The sequence below is a fragment of the Erythrolamprus reginae genome, chromosome 3 (genome assembly GCF_031021105.1).
Source record: "Erythrolamprus reginae isolate rEryReg1 chromosome 3, rEryReg1.hap1, whole genome shotgun sequence".
NCBI lineage: Eukaryota > Metazoa > Chordata > Lepidosauria > Squamata > Dipsadidae > Erythrolamprus > Erythrolamprus reginae.
Genome location: NC_091952.1, coordinates 4,052,115 through 4,077,858, shown reverse-complemented (window position 1 = coordinate 4,077,858; position 25,744 = coordinate 4,052,115). Strand labels below are relative to the sequence as shown.

The 25,744-nt window shown below is 44.1% G+C and overlaps 1 protein-coding gene across 1 annotated transcript; it reads left to right on the top strand.

The window, feature by feature from the left end:
• The first annotated feature begins 794 nt into the window (after window positions 1-794).
• TBC1D20 (TBC1 domain family member 20) lies at window positions 795-24,858 on the top strand. The gene is made up of 9 exons (XM_070744366.1): window positions 795-959; window positions 9,636-9,821; window positions 12,257-12,337; window positions 12,633-12,819; window positions 15,757-15,858; window positions 19,166-19,307; window positions 20,135-20,319; window positions 21,086-23,046; window positions 23,101-24,858. Exons 1-8 carry the CDS (start codon window positions 914-916, stop codon window positions 21,342-21,344), a joined length of 1,188 nt encoding a protein of 395 aa, XP_070600467.1. The 5' UTR covers window positions 795-913; the 3' UTR covers window positions 21,345-23,046; window positions 23,101-24,858.
• Window positions 24,859-25,744: the final 886 nt, after the last annotated feature.

Genomic DNA, 25,744 nt, shown 5'->3' with positions numbered 1-25,744 from the left:
CATGATGTCTGACAAGGGCATTATATGTCAGACAAGGTGATGTCTGACAAGGGCATTATATTATGTTGGAATTTTGATCAGGTGACCATGGGGGATGTGTCGTTAAGTGTGAAAAACAATCAAAACTCATTTTTTTTCAGCATGTTGTAACTTCAGTCACTAAAACAAATGGTTATAACTAAAGTGGACAACTACAGGTTGTCCTGGACTTATAACAGTTCACTTAGTGACTGTTTGAAGTTTTACAGCAGTGCTGAGAAAAGTGACTTATTACCATTATTCACTTAAAACCTTTGCAGCTTCCCCTAGTCACATGATTTTCATTTTGGATGCTTGACAACTGACTCTTATTTATGATGGTTAAGAAATGTCTCACTTAACAACATCAATTTTAGGCTCAAATGTGGTTGTAAGTTGAGGACTATATCTGTAGATCCAAAGGTAAGTAGTCTATTTTTTCTATCTCTATAATTTTGTCATTTTTATCCCTGAAGCTTGCGCTGCGCGCCACTCTATATTTTCCTATCTCTCTAGGGCCGGGGCAGGCAAAGTTGGCTCTTCTATGACTTGTGGACTTCAACTCCCAGAATTCCTGAGCCAATCATGGTAGCTCAGGATTCCTGGGAGTTGAAGTCCACATGTCATAGAAGAGCCAACTTTGCCTACCCCTGCACTAGGAAAGTCCTCGTCTCCCTCCCCCCCACTTTATCAATCACAGGAGATGGGCGGGCCGGCGCATGCGTCTCGGGAAGGTACGCCCAGATGTTTACGCCTCCGCGGCGCATCCCGCAAGCGATTGGCGGAGGCGGCGTCTACGTAGGCGGAAGGCGGGACCGTGTGCGTGGACAGGGGGAAAAGGAAGACACGGAGTCCGGCAGGCCGCCGGGATGAGCCTCTGCGGTGGCCTGAGACCATGACCCAGCCGAAGCCGCCACGGCTGCATGACAACGCGGAGCGAGGTAGGTAGGCAGGCCCGTCCGACCCAAGCAGGCCGCCTGCCAATTGGCGATCTCGGGGGACGCGCGGCCTTCTCCTCTGAGGTAAAAGTTGCTGCTGCTGTGAGGGGAAGGGAAGGGGCGTGGCCGCGCGGAAGCCTCGCCCCTCTTGTCCTCTGACGGGGCTGAGACAGCCAATCAGAAGAGGCGGCGCCACCAAGAGGCGGGCAGGGAGGGGCTTGTTTGGCCTCGACCAACGCAGGCAGAAATTCAACCGGGGAAGCGTCTCGCCTGTATTTTCCGATGGGCACGCCCAGCTCTTTCCCACCTCACAGGGTTGTGGTGAAGACAGGAGGAAGGCGTACCCGACATAGTGGTTCCCTTGAGTTATTGGTAATGAAGTAAATGTTTGTGTGTGTGTGTGTGTGTCTATACACACACAGCCCTTAACTTAAAACTTGTAACACAATACACACAACCTACAACACATAGTAACATACACACACACAGTCCTCAACTTATGAAGAAACACACATGTAGTCCTCAACTTACAACACATCCTCAACTTACAACACATTGTAATACAGTCCTCAACTTACAACATGTAGTAACACACATGTTCTCCTCAACTTTAAGTATGTAACATACACACATGTCTTCAACCTACAACACATAGTAATTCAAACACATAGTTCTCAATTTATAACACACGTGTGATCCACAATTTGTAACATGAAAAAACACACATGTAGTCCTCAACTTACAACGTGTAGTAACAAACATGTAGCCCTCAACTTTAAATATGTAACATACACATCTTCAACCTACAACACGTGGTAACACAAACACATAGTTCTCAATTTATAATACACATGTGATCCTCAATTTGCAACATGAAAAAAACATGTAGTCCTCAACTTACAATATATCCTCAACTTACAACACATAGTTACAGTCCTCAACTTACAACATGTAGTAATACATGTAGTCTTCAACTTAAAACATGTAACATACACATCCTCAACTTACAACACATAGTAACACATACACAGTCCTCAAATTATAACACATATGTAGTCCTCAATTTATAACATGAAGAAATACACATGTGGTCCTGTTTGTGTATGTGTTGTGGGGGGACTCTGAGTTTCCTCAACTTACAACCAATAATTGAGCCCCACATTTCTATTACTCACTTTGTGAAATGAGAGTGTGAGTTTTGATCACATAAGCATGGAGATGAAGCAATGGTCACAAGTGTGAAAAACAGACATTTGTCATTTTTTCAGTTCCTGTGTAACTTCCAACACACATAAACAAACTGTTGTAAGTCAAGTATTACAGGTCAGAAATTTGGTAGAACTAGAAATTGAGATTTTATCTAACCTGATAATGAAACGTTCAGAAACCTACCCACAAGCTTGGAGAACGAACCTCCACCCTCTTAGAAATCCATGGCTATGGATGGATGTTTGTGTATGTGTTACAAAAATACGTCTCAAGGGAGGAAACATACCTGATACTCCTTTTTCCCCTAATTTCCTATCAAATCTTCTACATGTCTGATCATTTATTTTTGCTGGGCCTGGCAGAAGTCAAAGGGGAGAGAAATCCAACCCACAGCTGTCCACCAAGGCAATGTGTGGGCAGAAGAGAGGGCATTGCCACCTGCAAATAAATGCGCTTCCTTTCCGCCCTGCAGCAATTTAGCAGGAAAGAACAGCGAGGAGACCCAACAGCCCCTTGTATAAACCATTTAGCGCTTCCTCAGAGTAGGCTGAAATCAGCATAATGTCAGGAGTTTTGCATTTTGGCAGGATTTTTATTTATTTATTTATCTTTTGCTGTAGTTGCATTTTTAATTGTTGAGCCTTTGCTGGAAATAGAATAAAGGAGAGTCGATTTCCAGGTATGTGTGTGTTTGTGTGTTCAATAGCCACCACAATCACTGTAATCATCCAAGGATGGGCTCCTTCTCAAAAGGCACCAATTCCTTTGCAGGTCAAGAAAATACAGATATTTCTCGACTTTATGGACACAGGTTTCATTCTTTCATTCTTTCTTTCTTTTTTCTTTCTTTCTTTTTCTTTCTTTTTTCTTGAAGTCTTCATGTGCCGTTAGAGAGTTTAGCCTGACACCTTCCTTCCTTCTTCCTTCCTTCCTTCTTCCTTCCTTCCTTCCTTCCTCCTTCCTTCCTTCCTTCCTTTCTTTCCTTCCTTCCCTCCTTCTTTCCTTCCTTCTTTCTTTCTTTCCTTCTTTCCTTCTTTCCTTCCTGATTATTATTATTATTATTATTATTATTATTATTATTATTATTATTTATTAAATTTGTATGCCACCCCTCTCCATAGACTCGGACTTTCTTTCTTTCTTTCTTTCTTTCTTTCTTTCTTTTTCTTTCTTGGATTTATGCGCCATCCCTCTCCAAGGACTCAGAGTTGGGGACCAGAAGCAATCTGGCTGCTAAATGAACCACAATCGCAGAAGACAATTTCACAATTTCATTGAGCAAATCACATGGTCTTTAAGCGAATCCAGCTTTCTTTGCTTGTCAGAAGCCTGCTGAGGTGGTCCAAAAAGATAATCCCACCGCCTGGGATGGTGCACCTGTCACAAATCTCTGCCAGTTGTCAAGTGCCCGGATTTTTATTATGTGACTCCTAGGACAGGAGTCCTCAAACTTGGCAACTTTAACACTGGTGGACTTCAACTCCCAGAATTCTCCAGCCAGCTATGCTAGGGTGCTTAGATGGGTGTTAAATCCAAGGATTTGTTATAAATATATACTGTATATAGATATATATTGGTGCAGTGATAAATTAGAACTCTTCTTAAATAAATGATTGTGAGTTGAGCATCACCTGTAACTACATCCACAGTTCCTAGCAGAGGAACAACTGTCCAGAGGTTTTTCTGGTGACAATCACCTGTCAAATAACAAATAAGAAAAAAACAACAACTGAGTTGGAAGGGACCTTGGAGGTCTTCTAGTCCAACCCCCGGCTTAGGCAGGAAACCCTGCACTACTTCAGACAGATGGTTATCCAACATCTGCTTTAAAACTTCCAGTGCTGGGGCATTCACAACTTCTGCAGGCAGATAGTTCCACTGATTAATTGTTTTAACTATCAGGAAAATTTCTCCTTATTCTAAGTTGCTTCTCTCCTTGTTTAGTTTCCACCCATTGCTTCTTGTTCCACCCTCAGGTGCTTTGGAGAGTAGCTTGACTCCCTCTTCTTTGTGGCAACCCCTGAGATACTGGAAGGCTGCTATCATGTCTCCCCTGGTCCTTCTTTTCATTAAACTAGCCATGCCCAGTTATTTATTTCTTATTTGTCTTCTAGTCTTTTATTTCAAGTTGAAATTTAAAAAAAATAGGAGAATAGGAGGGGGTGGCTTCTAATTTATCTTGTTGCCGGTTCATTTCCTTCCTGCACATGCAAAAAATAAAATAAAATAAAATGTTTTAAAAAGCCGAAAACAAGATGGCAAAGCATGCGCAGTTTAAGTTTAAGTTTAATCAGATTTGTATGCCGCCCCTCTCCGCAGACTCGGTGCAGGAAACTCAACTTCTTCACATACTGTATATACGGTTGTTTAACCCTAACCCAGCCTAACCCAAACCCTAACATAACCTAATCTAATCCTAATCCTTTTACAAGATATTAAATAAGGCCTAAAGAAATTCTTTTTGCATTTGTGCAAGAAAAAGCCATTTTTTTTCTAGCATAATTCATTTGGAGTTGGTGGGACTGTTCATGAAAAGGAATAAAATTTGAGTGAGGGAGAGGGAAATGGAAGGGATTTTAAACAATTGTGGATTCATAGAAACTTAAAACACAGACTGAAATTTCCTATATGTTCAGTGTTTCTATACCTTGGCATCTTAAAGAGGAGTGGACTTCAACTCCCAGAATTCTCCAGCCAGCATTGGAATTCTGGGAATTGAAGTCCACCTTCTTAAGGCATGCTGGTGGGGAATTCTGGGAATTGAAGTCCACCTTAAGGCATGCTGGTGGTGAATTCTGGGAGTTGAAGTTTACCTTCTTAAGGCATGCTGTCTGGGGAATTCTGGGAAAATTGAAGTCCATCCATTTTAAAGCATGCCAGCTGAGGAATTCTGGGAGTTGAAGTCTACATTCTTTTAAGGCATGTGGGCTGGGGAATTCTGGGAAAATTTAAGTCCACCCATTTTAAAGCATGCCGACTGGGGAATTCTGGGAGTTGAAGTCCACCCATTTTTAAGTCACCAAGATTGAGAAAACTTGGTGTTTACACAGTGGTGGATGTCTACCTATGGAGGATATACTGATTCCTGAATTGGGCAGAGAATTGAATAGGCCCATCTATGTAATAAATATTTATTTGTTTTGACTAGATGATCTCTGAAGTTATAATAGTAATAATAACAGAGTTAGAAGGGACCTTGGAGGTCTTCTAGTCTAACCCCCTGCTTAGGCAGGGAACCCTACACTACTTCAGACAGATGGTTATCCAACAAGTTCCTTCTCTTGTTATATTTGTGACTTGTTTTTTTTTAAAAAAATTGATGCTGAACATAATAAAAGAAAAAAATATATACAGTGATACCTTGTCTTACAAACTTAATTGGTTCCAGGATGCGGTTCTTAAGGTGAAAAGTTTGTAAGACGAAACAATGTTTCCCATAGGAATCAATGGAAAAGCGATTAATGTGTGCAAGCCCAAAATTCACCCCTTTTGCTAGCCGAAGCGCCCGTTTTTGCACTGCTGGGATTCCCCTGAGGCTCCCCTCCATGGGAAACCTCACCTCCAGACTTCTGTGTTTTTGCGATGCTGCAGGGGAATCCCAGCATTTCAAAAACGAGCGCTTCGCTGTCAACGGAAGTCTGGAGGTGGGGTTTCCCAGCAAAGGGAGCATCAGTGAAATTGCAGCATCGCAAAAACACCAAAGTCCTTGAAACCCCACCTCTGGACCTCTGTGTTTTTGCGATGCTGCGATTTCACTGAGGCTCCCCTCGCTGGGAAACCCCACCTCCAGACTTCCGGTGCCAGCGAAGCGCCCGTTTTTGCGATGCTGGGATTCCCCTGCTGGGATTCCTCTGCAGCATCACAAAAACATGGAAGTCCGGAGGTGGGATTTCCCATGGAGAGGAGCCTCAGGGAAATCCCAGCAGCACAAAAACGGGTGCTTCACTGGCAACGGAAGTCCAGAGGCAGGGCATCCCAGCGGCGGTGGTGGGTTTGTAGGGTGGAAATAGTTTGTAAGAAGAGGCAAAAAAATCTTAAATCCCGGGTTTGTATCTCGAAAAGTTTGTATGACGAGGCGTTTGTAAGATGAGGTATCACTGTATTTATAAAAATGGAAGGTGTATTCTACATAGTTCATATACCTCCATACCACCATTTCAGCTTTAGTATTTGCCCTTTTTATAATTTGCATTAGACCGTTTCACCCCCTATTTGTTTAGCCTTCTAATTCTTAAAAGTATTTAGGTCAGGTATCCTGATACATTTTGGTGTTATATTCTTTAAAACTTGTAAAATTTAGAAATTGTGAAATGTGCCAGATAACAGCTGAACAGGCTATTATTTCAGTCACCTGTTCCAAAATCCTTTTGTAAATATCCAGGATTCAGATTGTTTAGGCCAGTAGGACATATTATATCCAGGGAAAAAGATGAAAGTTTCACCAAATTAAAGCCTCCCCATCTGATTATTTGAATATGAGTTCTAAAACTGTCCATTAGATAGGAAATTAGGTAAGAGAGCGCTATCTCCGAGACCGCCTACTGCCGCACGAATCCCAGCGACCGATTAGGTCCCACAGAGTGGGCCTTCTCCGGGTCCCGTCAACTAAGCAATGTCAGTTGGCGGGCCCCAGGGGAAGAGCCTTCTCTGTGGCGGCACCGACCCTCTGGAACCAACTTCCCCCGGAGATTAGGATTGCCCCTACTCTTCCTGCCTTCCGTAAACTCCTTAAAACCCACCTTTGTCGTCAGGCATGGGGGAATTGAAACATCTCCCCCTGGGCATGTTTAATTTATATATGGTATGCGTGTGTGTATGTCTGTTAGTATATGGGGTCTTTTAAATCTTTAAACATTTTAAAAATTGTTAGATTATTTATGATTTGTTGTTACATGTTGTGAGCCGCCCCGAGTCTTCGGAGAGGGGCGGCATACAAATCGAATAAATAATAATAATAATAATAATAATAATAATAATAATAATAATAATAATAATAGGGGTGTTATGAAACAGGGATATAAATACAAACAGGTTTTGCTACTTCCTTTTGGACTCATTGAGGTGATTGTGTTATTTCCACACAAACACATACACACATATTCATTTTCTTCCTTGTCCCGCTAATAATGAGGCCCATGAAATAAATAATTGAGGATTAACAACTTTTTCCTGGCTTTAGTTTGTGAAGGCTCCAACACTGGAAGTTTTTAAGATGTTAGATAACCATCTGCCTGAACTAATGTAAGGTTTCCTGCCCAAGCAGGGGGTTAGACTAGAAGACCTCCAAGGCCCCTTCCAACTCTGTTGTTGTTGTTAATGAAGTATGTAGGGCAGTTGTGATTTGCATGCAAAATTTCTAGGAGCATTGGATGCTTTTTACCTCTCAGTGTTGCTTTGCTTCTTTATCTCACCATATAAATCTCTGTTTTTTGTTTTGGTTTTTGTTTTGGTTTCTTTAAAAGGTGGGTGCCAATCTTTTCAAAAATAACCTTATGAAGTGAGAATGTTTGTTTTGTCAGTTCATGTTCAAGTTAGGAAGCACAAGGGTATGACTTCATTCTGAAAATCCATGTCACCTGACTGGACTGATGTGTTATATTAGCAGCTCTGTGTTAGCAAAAACTCCAGATGAGAAAGATTTAGGGGTCGTGATTTCCGACAGTCTCAAAATGGGTGAGCAGTGCTGTCAGGTGGTAGGGAAAGCAAGGAGAATGCTTGGCTGCATAGCTAGAGGTATAACAAGCAGGAAGAGGGAGATTATGATCCCCTTATATAGAGCGCTGGTGAGACCACATTTGGAATACTCTGTTCAGTTCTGGAGACCTCACCTACAAAAAGATATTGACAAAATTGAACGGGTCCAAAGACGGGCTACAAAAATGGTGGAAGGTCTTAAGCATAAAACGTATCAGGAAAGACTTCATGAACTCAATCTGTATAGTCTGGAGGACAGAAGGAAAAGGGGGGATACGATCGAAACATTGAAATATGTTAAAGGGTTAAATAAGGTTCAGGAGGGAAGTGTTTTTAATAGGAAAGTGAACCCAAGAACAAGGGGGCACAATCTGAGGTTAGTTGGCGGAAAGATCAGAAGCAACATAAGAAGCCCTCAATCTTCTAGGTGTTTATGTTTCTGTGTCTGTTGGACTTCCCTTCTTGGGCTTTGATGCTGAGTTTATTTATTATTAGATTTTTTTTAAATCCCTTTGTCATTTTATAATCGACTCAAAGTGGCGAACATGCCATGCCTAATAGTCCTTGTTCCTCCTGTTTTTCCATAACAACAACCCTGTGGGGTGGAGTGGGCTGAGAGTGAGTGAATGGGCCAAAGTCTCCCAGCCAGCTTTCATGCCTAAGGTGGGACTAGAATTCACCATCTCCTTGTGGTTGACCTAAACTCAGCCAGCTGGCTTCCATGCCTAACGCAGAACTAGAATTCACTGTCTCCTGGTGATTGGCCCAACCTTACCCACCTTGCTTTCATACCTAAGGCAGGACTAGAACTCTCAGTCTCCTAGAGATAGGCCCAGTGTCACCTAGCCAACTTTCCTGCCTAAAACAGAATTAGAACTCATTGTCTCCTGGTGATTGACCCAAAGTCACCTGGCTAGCATCTCTGTCTAAGGTGGAGCTAGAACTCACCACCTCCTGGTTTCTAGCCGCCCCAAGTCTTCGGAGAGGGGTGGCATACAAATCTAATAAATTATTATTATTATTCTAGACCAGAACTGTTGTGGTTAGCTCTGGCCCAGCTCCTGTCCCAAGGAATGTGCAGGTGGATGTGGGGGAGACATCCACATGCCGCAGGCCTGCTTTGCTCCTGATGGAATCTGCCGATGAAACCTCCTCTGACCAAGGAAGCGTGAGTGACAGGGAAGAGGGGAGTTTGGCAGACAGCCCAGGAGGAGGTCAATCATCTGTATCATCCCTGGATTCTGAACAAAAATTAATGACACATCCACACATGCGTAGAGAGATGCATAGGAGACAACAACTGAAAGATTATTACAAGAGAAAATGAGGCCACCTGTGGTTGGGTGGGGCTGCTGTAATTAGTGCTACAGATAAAAGTGCAGCTTAGTGTTTTAGCCTCCTGGCAGTTTATCTGATTCATTGTTTCATCAAGATCGTGGTTTTTGTGCTGTTCAAGATTGTGTGTGGACTCTCTGGACTTTAGAATTGGACTCAATTTCCCAGTTATTGGGTGAGCAATTGGATTGCATTTAACCTGTGCCTTGTGTGTACCAGAAAATCCCTTTGACATTTAAAAATGGAGCTGTTTCTGTTTTTCTGTTTATAAAAACCTTTGGGTTTTCCTTCTATCGTGTGGTGTGTGTCTTCCTGGACTAATTACCCTATAATTACGGGCGGTTGAGACACCCCGGCAGAACAGGAACTTGGCTGGCTGAGGCCAGTCCTGGTTGATGGGAGAAACGGCCCTTGACTGATCCTGGTTTCTGTCCCTTTCAGACTCTGAGGCAAAACAGAAGAAGAAGGTAGCCGAGATCTACCAAGTGCTGAACAATGAACCGGTGGACATCGCTCCCCTCCGGCGCATGGCGATCAGCGAAGGAGGCCTTCTCATGGACGAGATCCGCTGCCAAGTGTGGCCCAGGCTGCTCAACGTGAACACGGAGGACCTCCTGCCTCCCCCAGGTGAAGCCCTCCCCTTACGACCACCTGCCGAGCCTTGGAGGATAAGGGTGGGCTGCGAGCCCCTCTCCCCCCAGAACATCCTCCCAGCCCTTAATTTCAGGGGCCTTGATGCCCTCTGAGCTTTTTTTTAAAAAAAGAAATCTTTATTAGTTATTTACATTAATAAAAACAAAACAACATAGGAAAAAAAGCATACATATATACAAACAAACAAACAAACAAGACAAAACAAAGCATTATTCTTTATACATTAGGTAACTTTGGTATTTATTTATTTATCTATCTATCTATCTATCTATCTATCTATCTATCTATTTTATTTATTTATTCGATTTGTATGCCGCCCCTCTCCGTAGCCTCGAGGCGGCTAGCAACAGTAACAAAAAACAGCATGTAAATCCAATACTAAAACAACTAAAAACCCTTACTGTAAAACCAAACATCCATACATACAAACATACCATACATGAATTGTAAAGGCCTAGGGGGAAAGAGTATCTCAGTTCCCCCATGCCTGATGGCAGAGGTGGGTTTTAAGGAGCTTACGAAAGGCGAGGAGGGTGGGGGCAATTCTAATCTCCGGGGGGAGTTGGTTCTAGAGGGCCGGGGCCGCCACAGAGAAGGCTCTTCCCCTGGGCCCCGGCAAACGACATTGTTTAGTTGACGGGACCCGGAGAAGGCCAACTCTGTGGGACCTAACAGGTCGCTGGGATTCGTGCGGCAGAAGGCGGTCTCATAGATACCCTGGTCCGGTGCCATGAAGGGCTTTATAGGTCATAACCAACACTTTGAATTGTGACCGGAAACTGATCGGCAACCAATGCAGACTGCGGAGTGTTGGTGTGACATGGGCATACCTGGGGAAGCCCATGATTGCTCTCGCAGGTGCATTCTGCACAATCTGAAGTTTCCGAACACTTTTCAAAGGTAGCCCCATGTAGAGAGCATTAGTCGAGCCTCGAGGTGATGAGGGCATGAGTGACTGTGAGGTATCAGAACTTAAAGTAGATACCTGCTATTTAGCAGGATATTTTTTGTTTGCAGTTTATTCATTTGCAACCATTTCAATTCCTACTTACTGATACACGTTAATCTCCTTAAATTATCAATATCAATTTCTCTTTTTTTTGTACATAAATAATAAAACAGACATACAAATAGACAAGTAAAAACAAAACAATAACTGAAACCAAGCATATAGTTAATTACAGACATTTGGGAAAAATAATTTCCCAACTCTTTCAGACTATTTGATCAGAGAACTTTTTTCCTCATAAGTTAATATTCTTTTGTTAACGTATTGCTTTGCTTTACAAATTTTCTAATTTGTAATTTATTTATTTTATCATTGTCCTTTTCTCTAGCAAGTTGTAAAGATTTCCCCATATCTTATAGTATTCTGGGTCTTCTTTTCCTTCTAATTTTTTGGACATTCTGTCCATCTCTGCACATTCTAGTAGCTTTCTAATAATTATGCCTTCTTCTGGTATAAACTACTCAAGAAGACTCATTTATACCGCCAGGCATGGGGGAGTTGACATATTCCTTCCCCCTAGGCCATTACAAGTTATGCATGGTATGTTTGTGTGTATGTTTGGTTTTTATAAATAAGGGTTTCTAGCTGTTTTATTATTGGATTGTCACATCCTGTTTTTATCATTGTTGTTAGCCGCCCCAAGTCTACGGAGAGGGGCGACATACAAATCCAATAAATTATTACTATTATTATTATTATTATTATTTTATCAGCTTTCCAATGCTGGGCATAGGCTAGCCTAGCAGCTGTCAATATATGGATGACCAAATACCTAATTTCTTTTTTAATTTTTGTATTGAAGATGCCCAATAAATATAGTTCTGGTTTTTTTTCAAATTCTTGCGATGTTATTTCTTTTAACAAAGCTGCTATATCTATTTCTATATTTCCTTTCCTTTCAATTCTGTGGTATAATGGTTCATTAAAGCAACTATATTTACATTTGACAACAGTTTGGGGTTTTTTTTCTTTCCCTTTTTCTCCGTTTTCATTTGAGTGTGTATTCACAATCAAGATTTTAATTATTTGTATTTTTTTTTTAAAAGATGCCCTCTGAGCTTTTATTATCTGACTAAAGAACATCATCAGTGCTACAAGGGTCATCCGGAAAGCAAGGTTACAAGTCACGTAGCTTTCGCGGGGAATGTTCATGGGGGAAGTTGGTATGACTATCGTGTAGCAGTGCCAGCGGTCAGTAGATCATTGACTGGCGTTGTGGGGAAGGTTAGAGATGAGCGTCCTCATTCCATTTCCCACCAAGGGCAAAGTGTGTGCTGTAACATGCCACCTGAATGCTAAGGGCATGAATGCTACTGCGATTTAACAGCACCATTTCTTAGTTTCCTGGTTTTACTTAGCAACTGTAATTAACTCTAGCATTCTTCGCTGTTCCGTTTAGAGGAAGAACTTCGGGAAAAGAGCAAAGATTATCAGCAAGTCCTGCTGGATGTAAGGCGATCCCTCCGGCGTTTCCCGCCAGGTATGGTGATCGGTCGATCCTTTTTTTCTGACCATGAAAACTCCGTAAAAACAAATGGTACTCAAGGGAATCCTGCCTGCCTCAACCAACATGGAGGCAGCGAAAAGCCTCCAGATCCTGTGGATGGGCTGATTTTTGCCACCCACAGGCTCCGGAGGCTTTCCTGAAGCCCCGGAAGTGTGAAAACGGCCTCCCCTCGCCCTCTGGAAGGTCAAAAATCAGCTGGTCAGCACACACTTGCATGCTGCAGCTGACCTAGGTGCAATGCAATTCTTCCCTCTCCCCTTCTTTGCAGACATGCCCGACGAGCAGAGAGAGGGTCTCCAGGAAGAGCTGATCGATTGCATCCTGCAGGTTCTTCAACGCAACACACAACTCCATTATTACCAGGGATACCATGACATTGTGGTCACCTTCCTTCTTGTGGTGGGGGAGAGGTTGTCGGCCACCCTGGTGGAAAAACTCTCAACCCATCACCTCAGGTATGTTCATTTCCCAGCGTTTCTTAACCTCAGCGGCTTGAAGGGACCGCCTTCTGCCGCACGAATCCCAGCGACCAGTTAGGTCCCACAGAGTGGGCCTTCTCCGGGTCCCGTCGACTAAACAATGTCATCTGGCGGGACCCAGGGGAAGAGCCTTCTCTGTGGTGGCCCCAACCCTCTGGAACCAGCTCCCCCCAGAGATCAGAATTGCCCCCACCCTCCTCACCTTTCGTAAGCTCCTTAAAACCCACCTCTGTCGTCAGGCATGGGGGAATTGAGATATTCCTTTCCCCCCAGGCCTATACTATTTATGCATGGTATGTTTGTGTGTATGTTTAATTTTTAATAAGGGTTTTTAGTTATTTTAAATATTAGATTTGTCATATGCTGTTTTATTATTGTTGTTAGCCGCCCCGAGTCTACAGAGAGGGGCAGGATACAAAAGGAAGGAAGGAAGGAAGGAAGGAAGGAAGGAAGGAAGGAAGGAAGGAAGGAAGGAAGGAAAAAAGATAGATAGATAGATAGATAGATAGATAAATAGATAGATAGATAGATAAAAATTAAAATAAGGAGGCTGTCAATTAAGCCAGCCTCAGGAGGGAAGAGATATACTACATACTCGTCTTTTAACTTTTTGTTTGTACTGTACGTAATGTACTGTAAGTTGTTAATGTTTATCTGTTTAACTGTTTATATGTAAATAAAAATCATTTTTTAAAAAAAGAAGAAGTTTGTTCATTTGAGGAGTATAATAAACATGAATAACCATTTGTCTGATGTAGGGTTTCCTGCCTAAGCAGAGGGTTGGACTAGAAGACCTCCAAGGTCCCTTCCAAGTCTGTTGTTGTTGTTGTTATTTCTTAGATTGCAGTTTGGGTCATTTGCATCGTTTCATGTTATTCCTGCGATATGCGGGTGTCTAACGTTCGTTGCAAAAATCAAAACCCAAAGCACACACACATTATTTATTATTTATTTATGAATTGGATATATATTTCCTAATTTTGAATTGCATAATAATTTTCTATTCGATTTTTTAATGTGCACTCCTTGTAAAATATTTATTTGGGCTCTTTGTTTTTTGAGTTTTGCAAATATTTGGTTTCTTTTTCTTGATTTATTTAATCCATTTACATTTACCGAAAAGATTTTTATGTCTGACGACATCTCTATTTATGGTTTCTTTAGGTTCTCGTAGTCTGCTGCTTAGTACCAGTTCTTGTTGTGTTTGTATTTGTTTTCTCCTAGCACCTTGTGTTTCCTCCCTCTCTTTGCAGATAGCCCCCTGCTCCTCTTCTCTATCTTTAATTTATTTGCATGGTTGTTTGGACCTGTTCAAACCACTTTCTTCATAAAACACCCTAGCTTCATCTACATTCTCCATCTTTATTCTGGCACCTTGCCAATATAGGGAGACCTTCAGGGATAAGCCATCAGAAAGTTATGTTTTCTTTGATTAATTGGATTTGTATGTTGCCCCCTCTCCGAGATCTCGGGGCAACTCACAACATATCAAAGTACATAACAGTATACATCTCAAAAATCATTGATCCCCATTCAATCCATAAATACACTAAAACACTCATTGGTCAGGGGGCTAGGATCTAATGGCCCCAGGCCTGGTGGCATAAATAGGTCTTTAAACTTTTTTGGAAGGCAGGGAGGGTGGGGGCAGTGCGAATTTCCGGAAGGAGCTGATTCCAGAGGGCCAGGGCCACCACAGAGAAGGCTCTTCCCCTAGGCTCCGCCAACCGTCATTGCTTGGTTGACAAGACCCTGAGGAGGCCAACTCTGTGGAACCTGACCAGGCACTGGCATTCATGCGGCAGAAGGTGGTCTCGGAGGTAATCTGGCCCAATGCCATGCAGGGCTTTGATTGACGACTCCATGACTGATTCAGCTGGATTCATAAACTTCTTTATAAGCCTATTAACAGATGAATGTACCATGAGCAGAGCTCTTCTTCAAGCAGTTACAGACAGCAGAGACTAGTTAGTTTCATTTCACCAGAGCTGTACAGAGAGTGTACAGCCTTCCATCCTTTCCACAGAGAACATAGAGGACTGGACCAACACCCAGCATTGAGCTTAAGGTTTTTAGTTTTGATTCTCTGCAAAGACTCAGAAGTAGTTAGCTCCTACTGGCTGTTGTGTTTGGCTCTGGCCCAGCTCCTGCCCCAAGGAATGTGGAGGTGGATATGGGGGAAACATCCACATGCCACAGGTCTGTTTTGTTCCTGATAGAATCTCCCCACGAAGGCTCCTCTGACGAAGGAAGCGTGGGTAGCAGGGAAGGGGGGAGTTTGGCAGACAGCCCAGGAGCAGATCAATCATCCTTATCATCCCTGGATTCTGAACAAGAACGTATGACGGACCTACGCATGTGTAGAGTGATGCATAGGAGAGAACAACTTAAGGATTATTACAGGAGATAAGTGAGGCCATCTGTGGTTGGGTGGGGCTGCTGTAATTAGTGCTACAGATAAAAAGAACAGTGTGCTGGTTTAGCCTTGTGGAAGTTAATCTGATTCATAGTTTTGTCAAGATCATGGTTTTGCTGTTTCCCTGTTCAAGACTGTGTGTGGACGTTCTGGACTTTGGAATTTGGACTCAATTTCCCAGTTACTGGGTGAGGAATTGGATTGCATTTAACCTGTGCCTTGTGTGTACCAGAAAATCCCTTTGACATTTAAAAAGGGAGTTTGTTCTGCTTTTCTGTTGATAAAGACTTTTGGTTTTCCTTCTATCGTGTGGTGTGTGTCTTTCTGGACTAATTACCCTGTAATTACGGGCGGTTGGGACACACCGGCAGAACACTGGCTGACTTAAATTGCTAGGCCTATTCGTTGGTTGGTCAATGATATATCTTAACAGTGTGTATGTGTGTGTGCTCCACCCTTGTTGAATTCTAACTTGGTGAATCCTTTCTTGGTTACAGGGATTTTATGGACCCAACCATGGAAAATACCAGACACATTTTAAATTATCTGATGCCCATCATAGACCAAGTGAATCCAGATCTCCACGATTTCATGCAAAGGTATTCTAAGTTTTGGAGTGGGAAGGTCGAGTTTAGGTAGTCCTCATCTTACAATCCTTAATTTAGTGACTATTCAGAGTTAGAACGGTGCTGAAAACAGTGACTTATGAACAGTTTTCACACAATTGTTGTAGCATCCTCATGTCCATTTATTTAGGGGTTGTGATTTCTGACAGTCTCAAGATGGGTGAACAGTGCAGTCAGGCGGTAGGGAAAGCAAGTAGGATGCTTGGCTGCATAGCTAGAGGTATAACAAGCAGGAAGAGGGAGATTATGATCCCGCTAATATAGAGCACTGGTGAGACCACATTTGGAATACTGTGTCCAGTTCTGGAGACCTCACCTACAAAAAGATATTGACAAAATTGAACGGGTCCAAAGACGGGCTACAAAAATGGTGGAAGGTCTTAAGCATAATATCAGGAAAGACTTCATGAACTCAATCTGTATAGTCTGGAGGACAGAAGGAAAAGGGGGGACATGATCAAAACATTTAAATGTGTTAAAGGGTTAAATAAGGTCCAGGAGGGAAGTGTTTTTAATAGGAAAGTGAACACAAGAACAAGGGGACACAATCTGAAGTTAGTTGGGGGAAAGATCAATAGCAACATAAGAAAATATTATTTTACTGAAAGAGTAGTAGATCCTTGGAACAAACTTCCAGCAGACGTGGTAGATAAATCCACAGTAACTGAATTTAAACATGCCTGGGATAAACATATATCCATCCTAAGATAATATACAGGAAATAGTATAAGGGCAGACGAGATGGACCAGGAGGTCTTTTTCTGCCGTCAGACTTCTATGTTTCTAAGTTTTGGAGTGGGGAGGTCGTGTTTAGGTAGTCCTCATCTTACAATCCTTAATTTAGTGACAGAGTTAGAACGGCGCTGAAAACAGTGACTTATGAACAGTTTTCACACAATTGTTGTAGCATCCTCATGTTCGTGAAATCAAAACGAGGCTGCTCAGCCATGTAGGGCAACAGCCAAAAAAAGCTAATACAGTGGTACCTCGACATACGAGTTTAATTCGTGCCAGAGCCGAGCTCGTATGTCGATCAATTCGTATCTTGAACCAATGCATTTAGATTTGGCTTTTCGCACCGAGATAACTGGAAAAAATGGAATTCTTGCGCCACCTAGTGGACGCTCGGCTCGTATCCCGAATTTGAGCTTGGGTGTCGAACAGAAATTTTGCTCGCGTCTCAGCTCGTAACGTGGAATATTTGCATGTGGAGCAGCTCGTATCTAGAGGTACTACTGTACAATCCCAGATCCTATAAACAGAGGGGTAGAATCAAAATCAGGTGAAGTATCAGTACCGTTTTGTAAAGCCTTAGTAAGGTCGCGCCTGGAATGCTGCGCCCAGTTTTGGTCACCATGTTACAAAAAAAAGATGTTGAGACTTTGGAAAAAGTGCAGAGAAGAGCAACTAAGGTGATCAAAGGCCTGGGAAACTAAAACCTACAAACACTGTGATTTTTCCATGAAGCAAGTGAATTTCCTTCTTTTTCTTTGAAGATGTTTCACTTCTCATCCAAGAAGCTTCTTCAAAGCAAAAACAAGAAAGTCAAAGGTGACTGAGAACCTCCATGGACACAATAAAGAATAGTTGCAGGAATTGGGTTTGACTAGTCTAGAAGAAAAAAAGGCTGTGGGGGGGGGTTGTGGTTAGCTCTGCCCCAGCTCCTGCCCCAAGGAATGTGCAGGTGGATGTGGGGGAGACATCCACATGCCGCAGGCCTGTTTTGCTCCCGATGGAATCTGCCAATGAAGTCTCCTCTGACCAAGGCAACATGAGTGACAGGGAAGAGGGGAGTTTGGCAGACAGCCCAGGAGGAGATCAATCATCTGTATCATCCTTGGATTCTGAACAAGAATTAATGACACATCCACACATGCGTTGAGTGATGCATAGGAGACAACAACTGAAGGATTATTACAAGAGAAAATGAGGCCACCTGTGGTTGGGTGGGGCTGCTGTAATTAGGACTGCTGCTATAAATAGCAGCGTGTGGGTTTGGCCGTTGTGGAAGAGTATCTGGTCGCAGTTCCTCAGGAATCCTGGGTTGCTGGTTTCTGGACTTTGCTTGTTGATTTTTCCCGCCTTTGAAACCAAAGCAAAGCAACGTGTGTATGTGTGTGTGTGTGTGTGTGTGTGTGTGTGTGTGTGTGTCTCACTTTGTTGGAAGAAGAAGGGATGTGAAGTTTCTTCACAGCTGCTAGTTAAGTACTTAATGACTGCTTAAGGGAAATTGTACAGATTACAGGTTGTTTTGGGACGAGTGCTCTTTGCAATACAAAAAGAGTGCTTAGTTTATTTTGACTTTTGAACAAAGAACATTGTTTTGAATTTTCAAAGGTGTGTGTGTCTGAAATTTGTACCCTTGAATTTTCGGGAGGCTCCTACTAGAGAGCCCGGCAGAACAGGGGGAAGGATAGAATTTGAGGGGGGTATCCCAAAGACAAGGGGTCCACTTCTTCTCCAAAGCCCCTGAAGACAGGACAAGAAGCAATGGATCTTCACTAAACAAGGAGAGAAGCAACCTAGAATTAAGAAGAAACTTACTAACAGTGAGAAGAATTAACCAGTGGAACAGCTTGCCACCAGAAGGTGGTTTTTAAGAAGAGACTGGACAGCCATCTGTCAGAAATGATTTAGGATCTGCTGCTTGAGGAGGGGGGTTGGACTAGATGACCTCAAAGGTCCCTTCCAGGTCTATTTTGATTGAGATTGGGGTGGGGAGAAGCTGGGGTGGGGGGGTTTCCATCTGGTACCCCCTTTTTAGGCTCCATTTCTGTTTCCCTGAAGGAAAAGAATGTGCAATGGTATCTACCCTCAGAAAAGAGGAAAAGAGTCCGATTGATTGATTGATTGATTGATTGATTGATTGATTGATTGATTGGATTTGTATGCCGCCCCTCTCCGCAGACTCGGGGCGGCTAACAACAGTGATAAAAAACAGCATGTAACAATCCAATACTTTGCTGAGTGGATGTGGATATTATACCTATTTGAGACAGGGTGGTGCAATGGTTAGAGTACAACACTGCAGGCGACTTCAGCTAACTGCCAACTGTAGTTCAGCAGTTCAAATCTCACCACAGGCTCAAGGTTGACTCAGCCTTCCATCCTTCCGAGGTGGGTCAAATGAGGACCCAGATTTTAGAAGGGCAAATATGCTGATTCTGTAAATCGCTTAGAGAGGGCTGTAAAAGCACTGTGTTGCGGTATAGAAGTGCTATTGCTATTGCTATATTTAATATGTTTACATTTGAAACGTTTTCCCTTTTTTTGGGCACAGAGCCGAGGTTGGGACCATCTTCGCCCTCAGCTGGCTGATCACCTGGTTCGGACACGTCCTGTCCGACTTCAAGCACGTGGTGCGGTTATACGACTTCTTCCTCGCCTGCCACCCGCTGATGCCCATCTACTTTGCAGCAGTGGTGGGTGTCCGAAGGGACGGTCAAGCCACTTTCCCTTTTCTCCTCCCTCCCTCCCTCCCTTTCATTTTGTTTCCTCCCACCCATCTTCCTCTTCCTTCCTTCCTTTATTTATTTACTTATTAGATTTCTATGTCGCCCCTCTCCATAGACTTCCTTCCCTCCTTCCTTTCCTCCTTCTTTATTCCTTCTCTCCCTCCTTCCTTCCCTTCCCCCCTCTCCTTCCTCCCTTCCCTCCTTCCTCTCCCCTTCTTCTCTATTACTCTTTCCTCTCCTCCCTTTTTTCTTTTCCTTCTCAGACATTCATTCATTCATTCATTTTATTCGACTTCTGTCCCTCCCTCCCTCCCTTTCATTGTTTCCTCCCACCCTTCTTCCTCTTCCTTCCTTTATTTATTTATTTTTTTATTTATTAGATTTGTATGCCGCCCCTTTCCGTAGACTTCCTTCCTTCCTCTTTATTCCTTCTCTCCCTCCTTCCTTCCTTTCCCCCCTCTCCCGTTTCCTTCCTTCCTTCCTCCCTTCCCTCCTTCCTCTCCCCTTCTTCTCTATTACTCTTTCCTCTCCTCCCTTCTTTTTTCTTTTCCTTCTCAGACATTCATTCATTCATTTTATTCGACTTCTGTGCTACCTAGTCCCGAAGGACTCAGGACGGCTGAGACATACCAGTTCCAACTGTTTGGGGTTGTGTACAATTCTCTCCTTCCCCATAGAACAAGAGTCCTTGTTTGGGAAGCCTTCAGTGGGAGCCTTTGGCCTCCTCTTCATCCCAAACCAGGACGGGCGATCGGCCTGAGCTGAGTCCTTCTTTTCGTCGCTTCCCTTTGCAGATTGTGCTCCATCGGGCCCCTGAGGTCCTGGCCTGCGACTGCGACATGGCGTCCGTCCACCATCTGCTGTCTCAAATCCCGCAGGACCTCCCTTACGAGATGCTCATCAGCCGGGCTGGAGACCTCTTCGTCCAGTTCCCGCCTTCGAAGCTCGCCCAGGAAGCTGCTCAGCAGCAAGCTGAGAGGTGAGGAGCGGCCTCCTTCCCTGGAGGGGGGGGAGGTGTTGGCCAGGTCCACGCCACCGTCCCTGCCAAGCCCCCCCCCCCCCCCCCCACTTGGAGGCCTTCCCCACCCCACACCTACAAAAAGATATGGATGAAATAGAACGGGTCCAAAGATGGGCTACAAAAATGGTGGAAGGTCTTAAGCATAAAACTGATCAGGAAAGACTTAAGGGGCTCAATCTGTATATTCTGGAGCAGGGGGAGGCAAAGTTGGCTCTTCTATAACATGTGGACTTCAACTCCCAGAATTCCTGAGCTAGCATGATTGTCCCAGGAATTCTGGGAGTTGAAGTCCACAAGTCATAAAAGAGCCAACTTTGCCTACCCCTGGTCTGGAGGACAGAAGGGAAAAGGGGGACATGATCGAAACATTTAAATATGTTAAAGGGTTAAATAAGGTTCAGGTGGGACGTGTTTTTAATAGGAAAGTGAACACAAGAACAAGGGGCCACAATTTGAGGTGAGTTGGGGGAAAGATCAGAAGCAACATGAGAAAATATTATTTTACTGAAAGAGTAGTAGATCCTTGGAACAAACTCCCAGCAGACGTGGTTGGTAAATCCACAGTAACTGAATTTAAACATGCCTGGGATAAACATAGATCCATCCTAAGATAAAATACAGGAAGTAGTATAAGGGCAGACTAGATGGACCGTGAGGTCTTTTTCTGCCGTCAATCTTCTAGGTTATTCACCCCTCCCCTCTTTTCTTCCTCCCCCCCTTGCAGAACGGCGGTTTCCACCTTCAAAGACTTCGAGCTGGCTTCGTCCCAGCAACAGCCGGACACCATCCTCCGCCAGCGCTTCCGAGAGCAACTCCGGGCGGAAGAGAGAGCCAAGTCCCTCTTAGCAACCAAACCTAGGACCAACCGCTTCGTCAAGCTGGCCGTGATGGGGCTGACGGTGGCCCTGGGGGCTGCCGCTGTGGCGGTGGTCAAGAGCGCCCTGGAATGGGCCCCCAAATTCGAACTCCAGATCTTCCCCTAAGTTCTGAAGGAATCTCCTCTCTCTCCCTCTCTCTCTTTCTCGCCGTCTGCTCCGTGAGCGGAAAACAAGCTGAGTTTTGAGGCCAGCAGCCCCGAATCCGTTCTCCCTTCTCCTAGCCACCTTTGGCCAGGGAGTCGGGACCGTTGCTTTGGGCTTCTACAAGACTGGACGGTCTCCCTTTCTGCTCACTCTTCTGGCCAGCTAAGGGGCAACACTTCTCCATAGAAGACCCCCGTCTGTCCCCCGTCTGCTGCTGGATAAACGCAGAAGTCTCGGTGCACCCGTTCGGGGGAAGAGAAAGCGGTGGCGTTTCTGCGGTTTTTATCCGAAGGGAGAGACAAGCCTCCCGGGGGAATCTTGAGAACTTCTCCAAGCAATTCTGGTTTGCCAGTATTAACCAAAAACAGAAGACGGTCGCTTCTCAAGCGGTGGCCGACGGCAAGATTGGATTCTCGCTCGTTCTCAATTTCGGTATTTTGATATTCAATATTTCGTGCTAGCCGGAAACAGCAGGAAAAAGAGGTTAACGCCCAGAATAGATCAGACACGTGGCAACTTTTAAGACTTGGTTTAGATTTTTTTTTAAAGAATTCTGGGAATTGAAGCCCACAGATCTTAAAAGCTGCCGAGGTCGGACACCCTTCGAATAGATCATCTTCAAAGTGATCTGTTGCCCTCCAAGCCAAAAAAAAAAAAAATCAAACCAGATCACCCCGTTCGAAGGGCGAGAACATAGAAACCTTCCCGGATGAAAAAAATTAAAAAACTCTACCTGCATGAAGAATTCTCAACAAGGCGGCTCACTTAATCCCTAATCCCCTAATTCCCCCTTGCAAAAGCCTCTTTCACAAGTGTCCTTACCCCAACTTTGACGAGTTCTTGGCTAGCTTGGAAGCAGCCGAGCAGGAACATCCGAAGAACCATGCTTCCCAGCCCTCTCTCGATAGCCGAGCCCAGGATTGCTCGCTTTGCCAACTTTGGACATTGCATTGATCCAAGAGAAAGGCTGGACAGCTGGGCATCGAGGTGGGCAGCCAGTTAGTCCTGCCACGTCCTTCAGGCTGAACTCCAGAGGCCACAGCTTCCAGGAAACGTCAAGAGATGCCTCCTTGAAAGGATCTAGGCTTCACCCCTGGGTGTTTTTCTTTCGAAACAGTCGCATCGAATTCTCCTCTGTGCCGAGATGGACTTCTTCTTCTTCTGGAGAAGCTACCAAGACATCCTACAGCGTGTGGTCATTTTCACGCGTTTCTGGGCTTTCTCTTCCGGGCGAGCTCAGGGCTGGTTGCCAGAAGGTCCGTGCCTTTGTCCAGGGGTTGGATTCCGCTTGGTGTGGTTCTGAAAACCACTTGAACCCGAGATGCTGGTTGGACTTCAACCGTTGCTTTGCCTTGAAGTTGAAGTAGCTGTTTAGACATTTCTAAGATGCGGATGTCAAACCTGCAGCCCGCGGGGTGCTTAAATCTAGCCTGGGAATGGCAAACGACCAGCCTGCGGTGCCTCGGCTAGTGAAAACGGCGCAGGGGGCATGTGCGACTCCTGGGCAGCGCAGTTTTAGCCTGGATGGCCTCCTGCAGCACTTTGCCAGCTAAAATGGGGCAGGAGGGGGCACAGAAAGGTGCCGTAGGAGGTATTCTTCCCTCCCCAGCTGGTCCGTGGAGAAATACAGTTTGATGCCCCTTGTTCTAGGGCAAGGGGCAAAGTTGGCTCTTCTATGACTCCCAGAATTCCTCAGCTGGTGGTATGATAGGCTCAGGAATTCTGGGAGTTGAAGTCCACAAGTCATAGAAGAGCCCACTTTGCCTGCCCCCTGTCCTAGGCAGATGGATCGTGGGTCATTCATCGTTTTTGATAACGAGTTTTTGGACCGTACCATCCCTCCAGAGGCGGAAGGGGGCACCGGTAGACTTTCCCCCAAAGTTTGGATCCATGTTGTATCATATAATAAGCAGGCATGGGGCAGTGCCATCAGGCAACAGGGAGAAAATAGGGGGCAGGAAAAGCCAGATTGGGGCCTCCCAAGGAAGCCCCCGACGATGGCCGAAAAATCCTCAACCTTTTTTTTTTTAAAGCACTTTACAAAAATAATCTCTAACGGGAGAACGGCCTTTTTATGGCAAATCATTAAGGTAGGAAGTGCTCTCTCTCACGCACAGTTTTTGGGGGCGATACCCTAATGTCTTTTATTAGAGGCATTTTCTTCTTCTGATCTGTCCTATTAGCCGAGGAAAATTTAGAGCCCTTAACTTCGCTTCTAACCCCAGGAAATACGCAGCGATCGGAAAGAGAAATCCCGCTTCATCCCATTTCCTAAGAAACCATCCCAAGCCCTTGTTTTGTTTTATTCATCTGGCAAAAAGGTACAAAAATCCGAAGAAAATCAGAATGTGGCAGGAACAATAGGCCTGCCAGTGCCCTGGCGCACAGCCCCTTAGGGCAGTGTTTCCCAACACTGGCAACTTGAAGATATCTGGACTTCAACTCCCAGAATTCCCCAGCCAGAGAATGCTGGCTGGGAAATTCTGGGAGTTGAAGTCCAAATATCTTCAAGTTGCCAGTGTTGGGAAACCCTGCCTTAGAGAACCTTAATAATATGGAGCGAGGTCTTCGGTTCAGCGTCCCATCAGCAGAATTGAACCCCATGTTTTGGGGAGCATTGTGCGAAGGCTCGAATCCTTTGCTTCGTGCCAACACCTGGAATCCTATGGGTCATTCTTTTGTCAAGTGGACCAGGTGAAGTCGAAGCCTTATTTGAAACTAAACCATCACAAAAACAACATATATGAAAAGAAAAAAATTGCTCTTTCTAACAAAATAAAAAGATGATTGAAGGTGAGAAAACAGCAATAGGAAAAAAACTTGCTTTCTAATGAAGATTGAAGGCGAGGAAGGTGTTGCTTTTGTCATGGTTTCTTTTCAAACAAAAGAATGACCCCATAGAAAATGAGCATTAATGAGGAGCGAACGGGATGGGCATAACTAAATAGAAATAATTCTAGACTTGCACTGCAGTCTAGAAAAATTAGCCTGGGATTTTGCTGGTTATTTGCACTTCTATTGGATAGGAGAGGACAACGATTTGCTAAGGAACGGGGCTGCCCCACTGGTGGATTTACCAGGACCCCATTGCTGCTGGGATGTGGGGAACAGAAAAACCTTTTCCTTGTTGCTTCCCATGAACGTTTGTCGTGAACGGCAACTGATAGCACTTTCACACAATCCTGGGCTTGCGAACGCAGCAGCGGCAACCTCGGAAGCCCCCAAAAAATCAATGTGCCCAACCGGTCCAGAGCATCTCACCCACCTGTTGCATCCTCAACTTTCACCCCTCTGTGGGCAGACAGGTGACGGAGCCCAGAGATTTGAGTTGGGCGTGGAAAAACGTGGATTGCAACAGCCCTGCACCCTGGGCAGCGTGGCTCTTTTGTAAACTCATGTATGTAACGTCACTTGTAGATTTGTACAGGGCTTGTAATTGTGTACATTAAATAAATGCGGTATTAACTTACTAAAAGCCGTTTGCAAGGAGGGTGCCACAAGGATTTTTTCAATTTCTTTCCATGCTCTGTGTGGGCTAAGCCGAGCGGCCATTGGAGAAGGTTTACACTAATATCAAAGAAATGGTGGAATATAATTGTTACGTGCTGGACAAGCTCAAAGGTAGAAATATTCTCACTTATTGTAACAACAGAACACATAAAACAAACCCTAATGCATACAGGCTAAAACAAGGAGAGGTCATGTAAAACCCTCCAACAACCCCTTTTACTGTGTTCAGTTCTGGAGACCTCACCTACAAAAAGATATTGACAAAATTGAACGGGTCCAAAGACGGGCTACAAGAATGGTGGAAGGTCTTAAGCATAAAACATATCAGGAAAGACTTCATGAACTCCATCTGTATAGTCTGGAGGACAGAAGGGAAAAGGGGGACACGATCGAAACATTGAAATACGCGAAAGGGTTAAATAAGGTTCAGGAGGGAAGTGTTTTTAATAGGAAAGTGAACACAAGAACAAGGGGACACAATCTGAAGTTAGTTGGGGGAATGATCAAAGGCAACATGAGAAAATATTATTTTACTTAAAGAGTAGTAGATCCTTGGAACAAACTTCCAGCAGACGTGGTTGATAAATCCACAGTAACTGAATTTAAACATGCCTGGGATAAACATAGTTCCATCCTAAGATAAAATACAGGAAATAGTATAAGGGCAGACTAGATAGACCATGAGGTCTTTTTCTGCCGTCAGACTTCTATGTTTCTATGTTTATAACAAGCTGTCATTACTCAACAATCAGTGAAGTAAGATTTCCTGATGTTTTAGAGAAATTCTACAGCTGTGCTCCCTGGAGTTGCTGGGGTCACAACAAAAACCATTACAGAAAGGAAGCTCAAGG

Bases quoted from the DNA above. Each gene is read 5' to 3' on its own strand.
- TBC1D20 (XM_070744366.1), top strand. From the start codon at position 914: ATGACCCAGCCGAAGCCGCCACGGCTGCATGACAACGCGGAGCGAG. The intron at 12,820-15,756 runs GTATGTTCATTT...TCTTGGTTACAG, and splicing joins CTCTCAACCCATCACCTCAG to GGATTTTATGGACCCAACCA. The intron at 19,308-20,134 runs GTGGGTGTCCGA...TTCCCTTTGCAG, and splicing joins CCATCTACTTTGCAGCAGTG to ATTGTGCTCCATCGGGCCCC.